At 43.4% G+C, this 12,607-nt stretch overlaps 1 protein-coding gene across 6 annotated transcripts in view; it reads left to right on the top strand.

Moving 5' to 3' along the window:
- LOC100702690 (E3 ubiquitin-protein ligase TRIM41) overlaps positions 1-12,607 on the top strand; it is a 32,081-nt gene that overhangs the window by 3,241 nt on the left and 16,233 nt on the right. For all 6 annotated transcript variants that reach the window (XM_019355290.2, XM_019355289.2, XM_019355291.2 and 3 more), the window contains 5 exons: positions 211-733; positions 6,682-6,835; positions 11,367-11,462; positions 11,807-11,896; positions 12,019-12,162. In XM_019355290.2, coding sequence (XP_019210835.1) covers positions 222-733; positions 6,682-6,835; positions 11,367-11,462; positions 11,807-11,896; positions 12,019-12,162 — 996 coding nt within the window. In that variant the 5' untranslated portion in view covers positions 211-221. The remainder of the gene's footprint in view (positions 1-210; positions 734-6,681; positions 6,836-11,366; positions 11,463-11,806; positions 11,897-12,018; positions 12,163-12,607) is intronic.

Below are 12,607 nucleotides of genomic sequence, written 5' to 3'. Positions count from 1 at the left end.
GTTTGGAGTTCCCATGAAAAAGCTCCACACTCAGACCAGTTCTGTAAAATGATATCAACGTATAAACTCAGTCTTTTCCTGTGGCAACAAGAATTAGATGAGATCTGAACAGTAAAGCTTTTGAAATTCATGTCTGGGGCATTTATTCGATAGTTTGCTGATCCTTACGGTTTAATATTTTTCTGATCTTCTGTCTGTCACTATATGCAGCTTAAAACTAAATGGCTATGTCACTACCTGCTGCCTTCCTGTCTGAAGACCAGTTCACCTGCTCTATCTGTCTGGAAGTATTCAACAAACCGGTCACAACACCATGTGGACACAGTTTCTGCCAAACCTGCATTTCCTCCTACTGGGACGGAAGCAAACGGAGTGCAAAAACATACCAGTGCCCTCTCTGCAAAGAGTCCTTCCTCAAGAGACCAGAGCTCCATATCAACCTGACCCTGAAGGAAATAACTGAACAATTCAAGCAGATGGCCAGCTCTCCTGTGGCTGAAAGACTTGGAGGAATGGAGCCTTCCAGGTCCCCTTCCCATCATAATCAACCACTGTCACCCGGATTCCAGAGGCAGAGGGAGATGCCCGAGAACATCTTTGCAGAAATGATGTCACGTTTTCAGCGCCTGCCAGACCCCGGGCTGAATCACGCTCCACTCCCCCAAAGCCAGAGTCGAGATGGTGCTCCCTTTGTCAGGACGGAGCATCACGACCCCCCACCACCTTACCCCAGGTACCGAAATATACTAAAATATTGCATTACAATATATTTGACTGAACCACATTGATAGTAAATGGACTGGATCTTATGTTTTCCAAGTGCTTTATACATGCCTCATTCACCCATTCATGCAGCCACCTTTTTCTACACTTCAGTGCTTCTCATGTAGCAGTCACACATTCACACTCTGATGGATGTGTCAGCTGCTTGGGGTTACTGTCTTGCCTGAGGAGATTTGGCACGCAGACTGGTGCAGCCAGGGATTAAACCACTAACACTGACCTGCTCTACTGATAAATATCTGTTCAGTTTCATTTATATATGTCCAAATCACAGCAGCAGTTACCTGAGGGCCACAATAAGTCTGTAAAGTTGGACTCAATAAATGACTTCACATATGTAAAGAGACATTCATGAAGTTACCAAATAGTAACAAACCATCATCCAGAGAAAGGTTTGTCATTAGTGTGTCAGCGGGATGTTTGTGAGAGTGATGCCAGAACAAAGAATAAATTATTTATTTTTTATTGTTTTTCCAAATTTGACTTTAAAACTTTTTAGGTCTATGCCTGTAGTGGTGAGGTATGTGGGGGTTTGTTTCTGCCATCAAAGATGGAAATTTTCATATCCTCTACACAGAGTCATACGCACACAGAGGTGACTGTTGTTGTGATTTGGCGCTATATAAATAAAATTGAATTGAATTGAATTGAATACAATAATATGCAAAGGTTTGGGCACCCCTGATAATTTTCATGTTTTTCCTTCATAAATCATTGGTTGTCTGGATCAGCAATTTCATTTAAATATGTCATATAGCAGACGAACACAATGATATTTGAGAAGTGAAATGAAGTTTATAGGATTTACAGAAAGTGTGCAATAGTTACTTAAACTAAATTAGGCAGGTGCACCCTTGTTGTTTTATTGATTTGAATACCTTTAGCACTAATTATTGAAACATAAAATTTGTTTGGTAAGCTCATTGACCCTTGACCTACATACACAGGTGAATCCAGTCATGAGGAAGGGTATTTAGGGTGGCCAATTGCAAGTTTTTCTCCTCTTTGCATCTTCTCTTGAGAGTGGCTACATGGGAGCCTCAAAACAACTCTCAAATGACCTGAAAACAAAGATTGTTCAACATCATGGTTTAGGGGAAGGATACAAAAAGCTATCTCGGAGATTTCAGCTGTCAGTTTCCACTGTGAGGAACATATTGAGGAAATGGAAGACCACAGGCTCAGTTCTAGTTAAGGCCCGAAGTGACAGTTCAAGAAAAATGTGACGAAGGATGGTGAGAACAGTCAGAGTCAACCCACAGACCAGCTCCAAAGACCTGCAACATCATCTTGCTGCAGATGGTGTCACTGTGCATCGTTCAACTATTCAGCGCAGTTTGCACAAGGAGATGCTGTATGGGAGAGTGATGCAGAAGAAGTGCACATGCCACAAACAGAGTCGCTTGAGGTATGCTAATAAGGTCCTTGGCCCACGCTGTGGTACCGGCCTGCTTCAAATCCACCTCCATCGTCCCGATACCCAAGAACTCCAACCCATCTAGCCTCAATGACTACCGACCAGTAGCCCTCACCCCCATCATCACTAAGTGCTTAGAGCAGCTGGTCTTAGCACACTTCAAATCCTGTCTCCCCCCCACCCTGGACCCCCACCAATTCGCATACCGCCAGAACAGGAGCACAGAGGATGCAGTCTCCATCGCACTGCACTCTGTCCTCTCACACCTGGACAACAACAACACCTACGCCAGAATGCTGTTTATAGACTTCAGTTCAGCATTCAATACAATCCACCCCTCACAACTCATCAGGAAACTGACAGACCTGGGCATCAGTTCCCTCATCTGCAAATGGTTACTGGACTTCCTGACCAACCGCCCCCAACATGTCCGGCTGGATAACCGCTGCTCATCTACAATCACAATGAACACCGGTGTACCACAAGGCTGTGTGATGAGCCCTTTCCTCTACTCCCTCTTCACCCACGACTGCAGACCTGCTGATGGTTCCAACACCATCATTAAGTTTGCAGATGACACCACGGTGATTGGCCTCATCAGTGACAACGATGAGACCGCCTACAGGGAGGAGGTGGATCGTCTGGCTGAGTGGTGCGACAGAAACAACCTGCTGCTTAACACCGAGAAGACTAAGGAGCCCATCGTGGACTACAGGAGGAATGCTGACCCACATCCACCCATCCACATTAAGGGGATGGCTGTGGAGCGTGTGAGCAGCTTCAAGTTCCTGGGAGTCCACATCTCCGAGGATCTCATCTGGACGACCAACTGCTCCAAGCTGGTCAAGAAGGCTCACCAGCGCCTCTTCTTCTTGAGGACTCTGAGGAAGAACCACCTGTCCTCAGACATCCTGGTGAACTTCTATCGCTGCACCATCGAGAGCATCCTGACCAACTGTATAACAGTCTGGTACGGGAACTGCTCTGCCTCGGACCGGAAGGCGTTGCAGAGGGTCGTGAAAACTGCCCAGCGCATCGCCGGAGCACCACTTCCTGCCATAAAGGACATCTACAGGAAGCGGTGTCTGAAAAGGGCTGGGAAAATCATCAGAGACCCCAGTCACCCATCACATGGACTCTTCACCCTCCTGCCCTCTGGGAGGCGCTACAGGAGCCTCCGGACTAAGACCACCAGGGACCGGAACAGCTGTCAGACTCCTGAACTCTGCCTCCTGACATCTGACCCACGTTAAACTCATGGACTGAACATACAATCACCCACAACCACCTACACACACACACAATGGACAACCGTACCCTCATACACACAATAATAACATGGACTGAACCACCACTCACAACTAGGGGTGGGTTTTTATAATCGATTTATCGATTAAAATCGATTCTGGCTTGGATAACGTAAAATCGATTCATTAAAATCCTGAATCGATTTTTTAATATAAATTTATTTTGCCCGAAATGCCAGAATCTCTGGTGAAATCTCACAAAATTTCAACAACCACCAAACAGCTAAGACAGTAAGTGAGAGCAGAAACACGGATTCTGCACAAAGACGTAAGCACATAGCGCGACACGCGGATCATAATCAGTGAGATGTTGCCTTTCTCACGGTCGGGGCTGAAAGCCGACAGCTCGCTGATTCTGATCTGTCGGCGGGTCCGCGCTTTGTGTTCACGCCCTTTTTGCGCTGATTCTAAAGCTGTTAGTTTGATCTCTCTCCAAACAATATTGACCGAACCAGCAGCAAAAGAAGATCCAAACTACGCTTCACATAAACAACAACAACTCTGACTTTTACTGTTTTGCTTCCACCACGATGCACAGCTCTCTCTCTCTCTCTCTCTCTCTGTACTTCAAGAACAGTTTCCCGTCTAAAAATCTGTTTTCTGCATTATTCGCTTGCTTGTTACGCACAAGTCTACTGTTGTTTACAGCACTGTCGCCGCTGTTTTATTTCCCTTTTACATACTTCCGAAAAGAAAACCTAATTTCTGCCGTTCAATACTGAACCAATTTAAACTTTTTAAAATTATGCAAAATGCAAAACGCTTAACCGTGTCTCTAATAAAACCGCTGTAACGTCAGAGGTAATGTTCATGTGTTGATTAATGGTTTTCTTTCGTTTTTGATGTACTGCAGAATATTTTTATAAAATCCCAGGCCAGGAAAACCACCTTCATGTTTTTCTGTGTTTTATCTTCAGTTACTTTGACACAAAGGCATCTGCTGTGACGCTCACACCTTTGATAAAGTCTTGCGTGTGTCAGCTTCCTTTTTATTGATACAAAAATATGTAAATGTACTGATCTGAATTATAATATACTGTCAAAATTTCCCTGATTTAAATCGAATTGAATCGAATCGTGAATCGAATCGTGGATCGAATCGATTCGGGACCTTGTGAATCGGAATTGAATCGATTCTAGAAATCAGTGACGATACCCAGCCCTACTCACAACCACTAGCACTTTATATAGCCTCTGTAGAAATTATCCACATATCTCACTTATCTTAACTGCACTACTGTATAGTTCTGTGTAAATAATCATTCTGTACATACAATAATTTTTAATCCTACAACTGTTTATAACTTACATAGTTCACATTTCTGTATAACTGTATATCTCATATTTCTGTATAGTTTTTATTTCATATTTATATCCTGTTCATAGCCTGTACATAGCTTGTACTCACTACAGCCTGTACATACTTATAGTTATAGCATATTCATAACATACTTCATACCGTGTACATTATAACATACCATAATAGACCCATTTCTGTAATATACTTACATATCTATATTATTGCTAATATATATTGTAATATATCTATATCACGGCTAAAGCACTTCTGGATGGATGCAAACTGCATTTCGTTGCCCTGTACCTGTGCATGTGCAATGACAATAAAGTTGAATTCTATTCTATTCTATTCTATTCTATTCTATTCTATTCTAAGGTGCTGTGGACTGATGAAACTAAAATTGAGTTATTTCGATATAACAAGAGGCGTTATGCATGGAGGAAACAGAACACAGCATTCCAAGAGAAACACTTGCTACCCACAGTAAAATGTGATGGTGGTTCCATCATGCTGTGGGGCTGTGTGGCCAGTGCAGGTACTGGGAAATGAAACTGCTGATCCAAATAACCAATGATGTATGAAGGAAAATCATGAAAATGATCAAGGGTGCCCAAACGTTTGCATACCACTGTAAATGCTATAAGGCTACCACAGAGAGGAGCAGATTTACTTAGTGGACACATTAGCTTGATGCCACAACGGCAGAAACGCTTTGATGGGATGATTCAACAACAGCACTGGACAAGCAGACCTGATGAGGGAGCGAGAAATCGAAAAATGAAAAAAACAATCAAATACATACTCATAGATTTTATGTGAATAAACATCCATCTCACGTGGCTGTTTGGTAGTTTGAGCTAAAATGCTTCTGATAGTCTCCGACCCCTGCTCTAAGGGAGTCCTTCCTTACCACGCCGAGTTCCTGCTCATATCTGATTGTTGAACTTTACAACAAAACTACTTTACAGTATCAAGCACATTTTATGTTTATGCCTGTTTGATAAACAGTCCAAACCCACAGAGATTCCCTTTGTTACGATTAATAGCACGAGAGTCGTTGTTTACGTTAGAATCACCTGAGCCCCTTCACTCAGTCCTTTTTTGAAAAAAAGAAAAAGGTTCAAATGTGTCATCACTTATTGAAATATACATGTTATTAAACCAACTCAGCAGTTTCAATGATTGAAGAGAAGGCAAGTGGACTTCTTTAGGTTCGTGAAGACATCCGGCCTGTCCTCCACGAGGCTTCTTCACTTTTAAAACAACAGACGGAGACTCTAGTAATGGTTGTCCTCTTGGAAGGAGTACTGAGACTTCTTAACCATTACTAATCGTATTAGTCCTCAAGTGAGACAAGGTTTTAGTACTGATATTTACAAGAGCTGGCCAACAGAAACATGTATGGTGCACGTTTCCGGCCTCCTATTCTCATTTTTAGACCACTGGAGTATTTTTGCATTGCTCACAGCTCGAAAGCATCTTTTGTTTTATACTGGGTGTTGCTCAGGTCACCCACTGTCTAAAACAAGTGTCTTGTTTTAGACAGTGGGTTTGAACAGGAGGTGAGTGGTTGTGCTGTGTTTACAAAGAGTTCTGTGATCTTAAGATATCTCGTCTGTATGACATCATGTTCATGTAGGTCGGGGAAAAAAGTGTGTGAAACAGATTGTTTAGAGCAGTGTTTGCATGTAGTAACAGTGTACATATGACAGGAAATAAGAAAAACAGAAAGAGCATGGAAACCTTTTATCTAGTGTTAACAGCTAAATGTAACCATACACGTGTCAAACTGTAAACAACTGAATAATATGTCCTGCAAACCAAACGACAGACAGGTTAATCAGTCACATTTATTCAAATGTCGACATGTCCAGTGACTCGGATCTGCCGCCGTGCCCCATCCACCTGAGAGGTCTGGAATTCTTCTGTCGCACTGATAACGTGTGCGTGTGCAGCACGTGTGTGGAGACGTCAGATCACCTAGGACACAACATCACCCCCGCCAAACGAGAGTGGCACTTGAAGAAGGTTTGTGCATGTGGTGGTTAGCTCACAGCTAACTGGGCCTCACTGACTGGTTTAGTAAAAGTTCTTTTTGAGAAGAGTAAACCATCATGCTGCGGGGGATTTGTTGCAGCTTTGTTGTACGTTTGGGAAATTTTACAGTTATTGTGATGTTGATATGTATTTCTTTAATGTTCAAAATGTTGAAGGTTTTTTCCTCACAGGCTCCTGATATGCTGTCATGACATGAATCTAATTTTCACAACAGAATAACTGGAACGATGAATTAAGATAAGATAAGATAGGATAAGATAAGATAAGATAGCCTTTATTAGTCCCACACGTGGGAAATTTGTTTTGTCACAGCAGGAAGTGGACAGTGCAAAAGTTATATAGCAAAAATTAGAATACAATAAGAATAAATACAGTACACAACTGTACAGAATAGAATAAAATAAAATACTATATACAGCAGAATAAAATAGAATAAAATATACAATAAGATAAAAATAGAATACAAATGCTATATACAACTGAGTAAAAATACAACGATGCCAGAAAAGATTATTGCACATTAGTGTTATTGCACATGTGTGGATGTGTGTGTTTGATCAGTTAAAGTCTTTGTTGTGGAGTCTGACAGCAGTGGGGAGGAAAGACCTGCGAAATCTCTCCGTCCCACACCGTGGGTGCCACAGTCTCCCACTGAAGGAGCTGCTCAGTGCTGTCACACTCTCATGCATGGGGTGGGAGATGTTGTCCATCAGTGATGACAGCTTAGACACCATTCTCCTGTCACTCACCACCTCCACTGGGTCCAGAGGGCATCCTAGAACAGAGCTGGCCCTGCGGATCAGCCTGTTCAGTCTCTTCCTGTCCCCAGCAGAGATGCTGCCGCCCCAGCAGACCACACCATAAAAGATGGCTGAGGCCACCACAGAGTCATAGAAGGTCTTCAGGAGTGGGCCCTCCACTCCAAACGACCTGAGTCTCCGCAGCAGGTACAGTCTGCTCTGCCCTTTCCTGTAGAGGGCGTCTGAGTTATGAGTTGTTAAGGTTCATTTTGAGGAGAGAGAGATGGTGGAGATCGGAATAACACACTGACCCAGTCAGTTGGAGTCAACGAATGATTTAATGACACATGTGGAGAGATAAATCCTGTACGCAGACAGCATTGATCTCTATCTCCAAAACTTCAGAACACAGTTTTATACATCGGGGTATTAGAACGCCCCCTCTTGCGTAAATTACATGGATACGTCAACTCAAAACCACAAATGTTCTGTTTGACAACTTGTGACACAATTAAAAGAACACTGGCTTCCATCTTCTCCCCGGTGGTTTCCCGCAAGCCCGCTCAGCTCTCGCATCGTGCACCTGCTTCTTCATCAAACAGTCACGTACACCAACATAAAACTGCAACCCTAGCAAAACATGCTTAAACTTTCACCTACAAATGATTCCCTCTAACTAAGTGTGTGTGTGTGTGTGTGTGTGGTTACGTGTGTGTCTATGTGCTAACCACAATCGCACCCCATTTCACCTCGCCGACTAGCTCCTGACCTCTCCCCAGACAGAGAGACAGAAGCCGCTCTCGTGTATGTAATAACCGAACCGAAACTATGTGTGTGTACTCTACTGAATAAATGTTTTAATCAAGAACCTCTACTAAAAGCTTAATCAAAAGACATAAAAGTATAAAAGATAATAGCATCATCGAAACTGCTCCTCAGACTAACTTTCACTCAGACTCTGGTTTCGGTTTCACTTCCTGCAAAGCATGTAACTTCAAAAACATGTAACTTCCTGTCTTATTTTGGCACAGAGTTACTCTTTCACAATGCAGTCTCCATATAAACATTTAAGATTATAAATCCAACTCAACAGTTTAAAGTGGTTATAACTGCACCTGTAATAAAGCTTAATTGGGTGCCAATATGTTTAAACATCTAAATGCAATATCACTATTAATAAATGCGTCAATGCAAATGCTTGTTATATGATTATGATGCAATAGCAATAACAAAATAATGAAACTAGAAATAGTAAACTGAAATAAAAAAAATAACACCTCATTTCCTTACAGAGTCCAGTCCAGTTTGTTGTTCAGATGAACACCAAGGTACCTGTAGCTGTCCACAGCCTCAATGTCCATACCTTGGATGTTCAGTGGTTGCAGTGGAGAATGTTTGTGCCTGCAGAAGTCTACCACCAGCTCCTTGGTTTTACTGGCGTTGATCTGGAGGTAGTTCAGCTGGCACCAGTCCACAAAGTCTTGAGTCAGTCCTCTGTACTCCTTGTCGTCCCCATCAGTGATGAGGCCGACTATTGCAGAGTCATCAGAGAACTTCTGCAGGAAGCACTGGGTGGAGTTGTGGGAGAAGTCTGCAGTGTAGATGGTGAAGAGGAACGGAGCCAGAACCGTTCCCTGTGGGGCCCCCGTACTGCAGACGACCCTGTCCGACACACAGCCCTGAGTCCTCACATACTGTGGTCGGTCGGTGAGGTAGTCCAAAATCCAGGTAGTGAGGTGATGGTCCACTCCAGAGTTCTCCAGCTTGTCCTTCAGAACCGGGGGAAGAATGGTGTTGAAGGCACTGGAAAAATCAAAGAACATGATTCTCACAGTGCTCCAAGCGGTCTCCAGGTGAGCGAGGGAACGATGTAGGAGGTGAATGATAGCATCATCCGCTCCAGTGCCAGGCTGGTAGGCAAACTGAAGTGGGTCCAGTGATGAGCTCACCAGGCGCCGAAGCTGAGCCAGGACCAGCCGCTCCAGGGTCTTCATCAGGTGGGATGTCAGAGCCACCGGCCTGTAGCTGTTGAGGTCCTTGGGGCGTGAAGTCTTTGGCACTGGTACAACACAGGAGGTTTTCCAGAGCTGTGGGACTCTTCCCAGCCTCAGGCTCAGGTTGAAGAGGTGCTCCATCACCCCACACAGTTGGTCTTCGCAGACCCTCGAGCTGATGCCATCTGGACCCGCTGCCTTCTTGGCTTTAATCCTCCTTAGTTCCCTCCTAACCTGGGTGGTTGAGAGAGACAGGCTGGAGCCTTGTGTTGAGTGTGTATTGGATGCTGTTGTTGGGGGTGGGGAGGGGTGAGCAGGGTGAATAGAGGAGGTGTGAAGTGTCTGAGGTGGAACAGCAGCAGTGGGGGTGGGTGAGTCTGCAGCCAATGTTGGAGACTGCCTCATGGATGAATCAAATCTGTTGAAGAAATGATTCAGTTCATTTGCCCACCTCACATCCCTCCCAGGCAGAGAGTTCTGATGTTTGTGGCCTGAGATGGTTCTGAGGCCTCTCCAGACTTCACCAACGTTGTTTTGCTGAAGCTGGTTCTCCATCTTCTGCCTGTAGCTGTCCTTCCCATTCCTTATCAGTCCCCTCAGCTCTCTCTGCACCCTTTTCAACTCCTCTTTGTCTTTGGATTTGAAGGCCCTCCTCTTCTGCTTGAGGACAGCTTTAATTTCTGGAGTAATCCAAGGTTTGTTGTTGGAGAAACACCGTACAGTCCTGGTAGGTACGGTGTTATCCACACAGAAATTAATATAGTCAGTAATGCATGTAGTAAGGCTGTCGATGTCCTCTCCGTGGTCGTCACAGATCACCTCCCACACAGTCGACTCAAAACAATCCTTAAGAGCCTCCTCGCTCTCCTCCGACCATCTCTGCACTGCATTCCAGTTTGGACTGGCATGTCCAAAGGTCAGAGTATCACGTGGAGCTGTGAACATCCTCATTGATAAACTCTTGTCTGGAGCACACAGCTGTGCTATCATCCACACTCTGTTAGAAGTGTGTCTCTAGTTTTGCGTCTGCAGTACCACAGTGGATTGAAATGAATCCAGATGTGGCTGCAGGCTTTCAGCTTTCATTCAGCAGCTTTAGCAAAACTACTACACTCACTGTTCAGTAATTAAAAGTATTTTTACACAGTCTCGCTTTTTCAGAGGCTCAAGGTGAACTAGATTATTTTAAACATTTTAAAAGTTGAATTATGTATTAATTCACATACATCTAAATATAAGGCCTGTATTTAATATTTTAATGAAAATGGCTGCCTGATGTTTCGAACCCTAAACTGTAACCATCTCCAGTTGCTGCTCGTTCGTGTGTGTCTGTGCCTTCAGTTTTGTATTCAATAAGCTGCTCTATAGAGTTGAGTTAGGGTGACAGACTTTGCTATAATATCCCATTTCTTTATCTTGATAAACTCTTCGAATGCTTTTGCTTTAGCTCATTATCCAATCATGTTTGCAGCATTTGGGTGAATCTGAGCAGTGAGTGCAGCCCTCACTCATTAGATTTCATACTACTTCTATCAGCAGTAACACAGATACCTGGTTCCACAGTTTTTGTCAAACCCATTGAATTAAAGCTGAAGATCTGCACTTCAATCATATATTCAGTGTTTGTCAGTTGACACTCCCACAGCTGATTTTAAATCAAAGTTATATAAACTGTCTTTGACCAACAAACTATATACATGCAACTGCAGCAGAACATGTTTAATGTGTTGGTTATTGGACACAGTGTGTGTTTCCTGTCTCATACAGGCTCAGTTAGGTATTACTGAGGCGGAGCTAAAGGAGCTCATCAGTGAGAGAGAGAGAAAAGTGGAGGAGATACACAGCTCCCTGCGAGAGATAAAGGTGAGTGATGTGGTGTCAGTACGACTGCAGGAAGAATCTTCGCTTAAGGATTGTATATATTTATTCTCTAACACGTGCACTTTGTTTGTTTGTTTTGTTAAGATAGCATGCTATATTGTCCCAGGAGCCAATCAGAGAGCAGAAATCTTTAGCTGACATTTGTCCTTAAAAACAGTTTGCGTTCACACGTTCATGTCTAATGAAATTTCTCAGAAAAGAAAATGACAGAACAGATACGATGACTGAGCACGCTTTAGTTTGTCACGTTTTGGATTTATGGTTGTCTCTGAATTCTTCTTTTCTACTTTTCCGCTGGTGTCTGTTGCTGTTTGTGCTTTAATCAGGATGCTGTCGAGAGAGAGACGGATGGAGCCGTTTGTGCTTTTTCCAAGCTGATCTCCAGCGTGGAGCACTGCCAAGCTGAAGTCTTGGAGGTGACCAACTACAGAGACAATCATACTGCACACACTAAGGACCTTTAGTTATTTAAATGAACGCAAAGTAGACGAGACATTTGTAGGTATATTCATGAACACACACTTTCTGTTTCACCCAGGTGATAGAGATGACTCTTCGAGCAGCAGAACACAGAGCTCAGAGTATGCTGAGAGAGCTGGAAGAAGAAATAGCTGAGCTTAAACGGAGGAGCACAACACTAAGTCAGCTGGCTCTGTCTGAGGACTACATATTCTTTCTCAAGGTATGAATAAATAATGAAATGAGGCACCAGATAAAATAATACAGACGTAATACATTTGCAGTGCTCCACCAGTTACTCACAATAACAGATCCAGAAAGTAGCTATAAGTCCAGTTAAGGAATATACTGATGAGGTGAGAACTGAGATGCAGAAATGTGAAACCCTGGATCAGCCCTTACTCATCATGCTAGAGGCACTAGCTGCTGGGAGACATGAAAATGTCTTCTTCACTCACTTTTTTTCTTTACTGCTGATGCTTTTATGTTATTGTTTGCATAAAACTACCAAATGATTGTCAGATAATTTTGAGCTTTGAGAGCCACAGTTACACAAATTGTACTAAAAGCTCAGGCGCCCCAGTCACGCTCACAAAACAGTTCAGTATAAGCAGTGTTTGTTAGGGTGCAGACACGTGACCAGGGAGGAGAGGGTTGTAGAGGTGCTC

The sequence above is a fragment of the Oreochromis niloticus genome, linkage group LG6, assembly GCF_001858045.2.
Source record: "Oreochromis niloticus isolate F11D_XX linkage group LG6, O_niloticus_UMD_NMBU, whole genome shotgun sequence".
Lineage (NCBI taxonomy): Eukaryota > Metazoa > Chordata > Actinopteri > Cichliformes > Cichlidae > Oreochromis > Oreochromis niloticus.
Note: the sequence above shows the minus strand (reverse complement) of the source record. Positions and strands in the feature narration are given on the sequence as shown.